The 7539-nt window shown below is 32.6% G+C and overlaps 1 protein-coding gene across 1 annotated transcript in view; it reads left to right on the top strand.

Moving 5' to 3' along the window:
• The window catches only part of LOC111083645 (NACHT and WD repeat domain-containing protein 2-like), a gene marked incomplete at both ends in the record, with an annotated part of 14910 nt that extends 8448 nt beyond the window's left edge, over positions 1–6462 (top strand). The window contains 3 exons of the mRNA XM_022380291.1: positions 2309–2511; positions 5518–5675; positions 6348–6462. Of these exons, the coding sequence (XP_022235999.1) occupies positions 2309–2511; positions 5518–5675; positions 6348–6462 (476 nt within the window). The remainder of the gene's footprint in view (positions 1–2308; positions 2512–5517; positions 5676–6347) is intronic.
• Between the last annotated feature and the right edge of the window lie 1077 nt (positions 6463–7539).

Raw genomic sequence — 7539 nt, 5'->3', positions numbered from 1 at the left:
ACCATGCCGGGCCTGATTCTAAAGGCACGTGAAGTTTTCAGTACGACCAATCTTTATACAGCAATAAGAAAATGGTGAAAATATTTTTTCTTAGTGGTAAAAATCCAGTGTTTACTACCGCACTTGGTTTTTATAATTTTTTTGGAGTTACAGTTTTTTTACTGGTGAATAATGGTGAAATTCAGGTTATTTTGAAATTCCCTCGTATATCATACTTTGTATTTTTGAAAATGAAACTTTGCAAACAAGTGTACACTTAAATTTCTCATTCGCAAGGACGAAAATGACCGGATGATGATGATGAGGCTATTAATTCTTATTATTAATCGATGCTGTTTCTTATTCACCGCCGATGTGTCACGTTTTCAAGAACAAATATTTATTTACAAATAAAAAGAAGTAGGTTATTGCCTTAACTAAGCAGACACACATTGAATTTATTGTGCCATGCCTCTAGCGTTAAGATTAACATATATTATAAAACTTGGGAGAGATAGAATAACGATCCGCTGGCCGTTGTCTCTAGGTACTCGCATTGCAAACGCTTAGTTGTGATAATGAGATATCACCTGCTGTTTGAGCTAAAGTAGAACTTTGGCTTTATTTTTTGCTTAAGTATTTTTGGATGGATTTCACATATTTTTTTGTGTGCTACAAACACTTATCATATAATCGTTATTATATTATATCAGATTAGGATCTTGCTAGAATTACACAAATTATCAATCATATTACATGGGATTGGAAAGTGTGTTAACTATAAGGACGACAACGTGTGAGAAAGATCTGGAAGAAACAGTGACGTTCTGAGCTGAGTTATGCGAAATAAGCTTTAGAAACGAAATCCTAAATTCTGCTTTTCCTCAAACAACAGGCGATATCTCATAAACAACTTGGGATTACTCAAATTGTATTCATGTGCCTTAAAATGAATCTACATTCAGCTTGGCTCATAATTCACCACATCACATTTTGTTCAGAATCCAGTTTTATAAAACACGAATAAAATGATACAATGAGAATAATTCCAAATTGTTTTATTTTGACATTAACAAATTTTCAGAAGCAGTGTAGATGAAATTTTCTAAGAGAAATGTTTAAAGTTAAGTATTAAATCTAAAGTAAGTGCATTAAAGTAATTGAAATATTTGTTTAAAAACTGAAACAATTAGATAACAGAATTTCTTTTTGTTTTATTCAGGTGTGATTTTTATGCTATAATTCTCTCACTGGCCGTAATTATTGCCTCTCGATGGCTCAGCGGTAAGCCTGATGGCTTATAGTTAAAATTCAGGGTTTGATCTCAGCAATTAGCACAGCGTCCATAGTTTTTTTTTTGCTTAGCAACATAACAAACACTTAAAGAATTGCCCCCTGGTGTATCAACGGTAAGCTTGAGAGCTTATAAGGCTAATATTCTAGATTTGATCACTACTGGGCACAACACAGATAGCCCATTATGCAACTTTGTGCTTGATAACAAAACGAGCACTGGACATATTGTGTAAGTAATCGAAACGAGAAGTTAATACTTACGGGAGTTACAATTTAATTAAATCTGTTATAGAATTTTTGGCTTTTAGTTTTAAATGCCCTTTAGTCGGACAACTGTAAGTTAGACGATTTATAACGTAAAATGTTATGGTTCGATTCTTTTTGTGGGCATACCACAGATAACCCATTGTATAACTTTACGCTTAACAACGAACTAACATGTCTTTTTCTTTTGAGGAAAAGCTGAAGCATTCGTAGACTTTGATTCTTTTGATAAGAAAGTTTCCAAAAATCCATCTAAAGATATACACATTATTCCCTTTAGTATAAATAAAGTTTGAGAACTCATGTTTTGATTATTTATTTAGTTTTTCATTGAGAGTAGTATCTGTGAGAGAGAGAGTGTCGTACAGTAATTCTGAAATGCTTCATATATTTTTTGTAGTAGAAATGACATGAATCACGGGCTGTTTTTGGCATGCTATTGCAAGCAGAGTGGTGTTTTAAAGGTCTGTAAAGATAACACCACACAATCACGCTGAATGCTCAGAAGTTTTTACCCATTATTTTTTAGAAACTATCTCTCACGAAATCTCATAAGCTCTGTACATTCCATATATGCAAAACCATGTCGCAGTAGTTTAAACTTAGTGCCACCAGACTAAGCACCATTCAATTGAGGGTTGTTGTGGGCGGTGCCGAGAGTTTGATTTAATAAAGAAAGATTTGTACGATGTAAAAGCTCGTCATTTATGTGGTATTTCCTTTTTTCAGCTTAGATCCTCATATGACACTTGTTAATATTTTCTTGTAGTGCCTGGTGGGAAATAAATACAGACCGTATCCTTTTCCACTCAGCATTGAATCATCAGAATTCAATCACATTTATAATGCAGCTTTGGATGCAGGTCTTGATGTTGCTCTGCTGGACCAATGGTACAAATGTAACAATAATCTCGTTCCACCAGCCTATATCCTTCAACCCCCACAAAGCAAGAACGAACACGTTGAGTTAAGGTAAGATGTTTTTATCCAAAATGCAATTATTCAAATATTCAAACACTTGCTTTTTGTAAAGAACAAACAAAAACTTCTGTGTACGATAATACTCACAAATTCACACTGTTACAATAAAAAAATACTTTAAACAATGATTTTTTGTTCGTTAAATATTGTTCACGTTTAACTTATTGTGGCTCATCACACACTCACGTTGTAAAGATAAAAATACTTCAATTGCTATGTATTAAAAAACAGAACTGTTTACCATCCTGTTTACAAGTTGTAAAGTAAAAGTTTTTAATAAATTGTATGCACGGCCTAAAAATATAAATGCCTAATATCCTCTCGACACAGTCAAGAAATAGAAGTGTTTAATATCTCGTATAGTATCTTTAAAAAACATAAAGGTTTGAAATTCAGGGTTACGTTTTGTACTTTAGTCACAAAGACCTGGCTCTTTGAAATAATGCTAACGTTTTTGTAATTAAATTACGAAACAGAATGTGATCTGAGTTTCACCTGCAGATTTAACCTTTTAACACATTAAGTTATCTAAGTTCGTCGTTCTAGAATATCAATTCTTCAAATCTTTATTACTTATCACAAAATTCCATTCAGACGAGCATATACAGAAATCACGACCATGTCAAATATTTTGAAAGAAAAAAAAGAATGGCTAGTTATAAGGAACACACTATATTTTCACACTTATAACGAAATATTTCATATAAAGTAAGTCTTTATAGAAAATGTTGTAACGAAATCGTTCGTATAAAGTAGGCCTGTAACCCAAAACGCTATACTAAAATTGCTCATATAAAGACAGTCTATAATGCAAAACGTTAAAACGAAATATAATGCAAAACGTTAAAACGAAATCATTTATACAAAGTAGACCTAAGCAGAAAACTCTGTAATAAAACCATTCATACAACGTTGGCCTATAACGAAAATCACTTATATAAAGTATCACTATACCACAAAACGCTAAAACAAGATCACTGATATAGAGCAGGCCTGTAACAGAAAACTCTATAACGAAATCATTCATATAAAGAAGGGCTATAGCGGAAAGCAGTAAAAGGAAAATCACTCACATAAAGTAGGCCTATGACTGAAAACAAAATGACTTATATAAAGTAAACCTATAATAGAAACGTTAAAACGTAATCATTCGAATAAATAGACCAATAACAAAAACGTTATAGAAATCATTCACATAAAGTACGTCTGTAGCGGATTCTTTCATATGAAGTAGGATTATAACAGAAAACGACATAACGAAATCACTCATATACAGTAGGTCTATAACAGAAAACCTTATATAAATCACTGATAGGAAGCACGCTTATAATGGAAAACTAATTCACTCTTCTAAATTACGCCTATAGCGAAAAGATTATAACTAAATCATTCGTATAAAGTAGGGTTATAACAAAATCATTCAAATACAGTAGGCCTAAACTGAAAAAATTTTATAGAAATCATTGGTATAAAGTAGGCCGATAACGAAAACTAAAACCTCATAACGAAATCATTCATACAAAATATGTGTATAACGAAGACATTATAATAAAATCACTCATATAAATTAGGCTTATAACTGAAAATATGATAACAAAATCACTCATATAAAGTAGGCCTATAACCGGAAGTATTAATATGAAGTATGCTTATAACTGAAAACATTATAACGACATAGCTCTTAAAAAATAGATCTGTAGTGAAAATGCTATAACAAAAACACTCATATAAAAAAGGCCTATAACGATAAAGTTTATAATGAAATATCTCATATAAAGAAGGCCTATAACGGAAAAGTTTATAATGAAATATTTCATATAAAGTAGGCCTATAATGAAATATTTCATATAAAGTAGGCCTATAATGAAATCACTTGTATAAAGCAGGCCTGTAAGAAAAATGCTATATCGAAATCATTCTTATTAAATAGGCCGAAACAGAATAAACTATAGTGTAAACACTCATATAAAATAGGTTTATAACGGAAAATATTATAATGAAATCACTCATATAATACAAAACTATAAGAGAAAAACTTATAACGGATTCACTCATATAAGATAGACCTACAACGGAAAACGTTATAGAAATCAGTGATATAAAGTATATATATAACTGAAAATGCCATAACGAAATCATTGATGTATTTATATAGTAACCTTATAACGTAAAACGCTATAAGTAAATCACACATATAAAGTACGCCTATAATAGAATACGTTATAATGAGATCACTCATATAAAATAAGCCTATATCACGAAATATTATAACGAAATAATTGATTTATGGGGAGCCTATAATACTATTATGAAATCACTCATATAAAGTAGGTCTATGACAGAAACCGCTATAATGAAATCATTCATATAAAGTAGGCCTATATCAGAAAAACACTAATATAAAGTAGCCTTCTAAGGTAAAATATTAGCTAAGAGTATTCTATCCGGATAGTTTATCTCCGATAATGATTTTATCCGAATAGTTTAACTCCGTGCAGAGCTATTTTAATGATGTATCTTGTTTGATATTTCAAGAGTTAATCATCTGGTTATCAGCATTATTTGCCTGCTGATGCATGATAATAAAAATAAAGAAACAAGATATTTAAAATGATGAGTTCCGTAACCTAAACAGGGTGTTATTTATTTATTGCTAAATAAGTATGTTTCTTTGTTTGAAGTTAAGCACAAAGCTACAAAATGGGCTAACTGTGCTTTGTCCTCCACGGTTATCGAAACCCGGTTTCTAGCGTTGTAAGTCCATAGACATACTACTGTGCCACTGGGGGGCGCTAAGTAAGTATGATAGGAATTCATTACTATGCCACTGGGGGGCGCTAAGTAAGTATGATAGGAATTCATTACTATGCCACTGGGGGGCGCTGAGTAAGTATGATAGGAATTCATGTTAATGTTTAAATGTGTGTTTAATAATTAGCATTAGTTACTTATTGATACATGATGGCGATGATGAACAAACATGAAACATATCTCCAGGCGTCCCGACCTTTGTAAGAAATATCTCTTCCTTCAACAAGTCCAGAGCTGGACCGAAGATGCTGAGACGTTATTGAGAATAATTCAGTACGGAGCACGGGTGGCTTTCGAGGAAGGCTTAATCAACAGTCAGAAGCAAAGAAAGTACATCCTGTCAGGTTTGTGTACATCCTTATTGGTGTTCTGTTATTGACAATAAAAGTATTGTTGCATGAATACTTAATTAACCGTCAGTAAGCACAGAAAGTACTTCTTATCAAGTTTATGGACATCTTATCGATGTTCTGTTATTGACAATAAAATGTGGCCATAAATGTTATATGTTTCATTGTTTTAACGTGACTTTTGTGGCCAAAAATGTTATATGTTTCATTGTTTTAACGTGACTTTTGTGGCCAGCAGTAGTGTACGTTTGATGGTCGTAACGTAACTTCTGTGGCCAAAAATGTTATATGTTTCATTGTTTTAACGTGACTTTTGTGGCCAGCAGTGGTTGAATTTGATATCTTTAACATGCCCTCTTTGACTAGAAGTGATGTATGTTTGATGGTTGTAATGTAAAACTCATTGTTTTTACTCCAAAGCAAAAAGTTAAATGTTTATATTCTACACATGTAAAATACATTTCCAATAAAATTGGTTCCTCTGAAGGCAGTAGAAAACATTTCTGCACATTTATGTTAGCATAAGAAATCTTTTTATGATCTCATTTCCTGTGCCATTGATTTCAGATGAAGGAATGGCAAATGAGTATTGATGTCTAAACGTTTACATTTTCAAACAATATCTACAAAATCTCTGTTATTTATCAAAAGTGGTTAATTTTTCAGGAGTACACTCTCATCTCGATGTAGCTCTTCAGCTCTCTAAACAGGCTGGTCAACACATCATCTCTGTTATTCATCAAAAGTGGTTGATTTTTCAGGAGTACACTGTCATCTCGATGTAGCTCTTCAGCTCTCTAAACAGGCTGGTCAACACATCATCTCTGTTATTTATCAAAAGTGGTTGATTTTTCAGGAGTACACTCTCATCTCGATGTAGCTCTTCAGCTCTCTAAACAGTCGGGTCAACACATCATCTCTGTTATTTATCAAAAGTGGTTGATTTTTCAGGAGTACACTCTCATCTCGATGTAGCTCTTCAGCTCTCTAAACAGGCTGGTCAACACATCATCTCTGTTATTCATCAAAAGTGGTTGATTTTTCAGGAGTACACTCTCATCTCGATGCAGCTCTTCAGCTCTCTAAACAGGCTGGTCAACACATCGTGTGCGTTGTCCGACAGTTTGAAGGTAGGTCAGTATTTAGTCCCCTCGGTTTCACATTCTCACTTTTTTTAAAGCTACTAGATTCCGCTTTTAACGCTTGACAAATTTGTATATTAAATGTTCATGTTAAGTATGGGAAGTCACAGTGTGGTTTTCTTGTTTTTAAGATAAAAATCCATTTTTTATACGCATATTTCGCGCAACCAGTTCCATTTAACGTACGATTCTCCTTTTTTGATCAACTAACATGTTATTTATTATAGTTTTTAATTTTATTTTTCAAACTTGGATTTTTATTTGAAAATCTCGCTTCTTTGAAAAGGTTTCACGCCAGTGATGTATGTACCAAACCTTGATTCCATTGACCTGTTGTATGCAAGATGGCTTGTATAAATGGAATTTATATGGCTACAGGGTAAAGAAGTGTAATTCAGGCATCATCTGTTACTTTGTTTTTTTTAAAGATGGCTTGTATAAATGGGATTTATATGGCTACAGCGTAAAGAAGTGTGATTCAGGCATCATCTGTTACTTTTGTTTCTTTTAAAGATGGCTTGTATAAATGGGATTTATATGGCTACAGGGTAAAGAAGTATAATTCAGGCATCATCTGTTACTTTTGTTTCTTTTAAAGATGGCTTGTATAAATGGGATTTATATGGCTACAACGTAAAGAAGTGTGATTCAGGCATCATCTGTTACTTTTGTTTCTTTTAAAGATGGCTTGTATAAATAGAATTTGTATGGCTTCA

Source organism: Limulus polyphemus, unplaced genomic scaffold (genome assembly GCF_000517525.1).
Source record: "Limulus polyphemus unplaced genomic scaffold, Limulus_polyphemus-2.1.2 Scaffold10487, whole genome shotgun sequence".
NCBI classification, from domain to species: Eukaryota; Metazoa; Arthropoda; class Merostomata; order Xiphosura; family Limulidae; genus Limulus; species Limulus polyphemus.
Note: the sequence above shows the minus strand (reverse complement) of the source record. Positions and strands in the feature narration are given on the sequence as shown.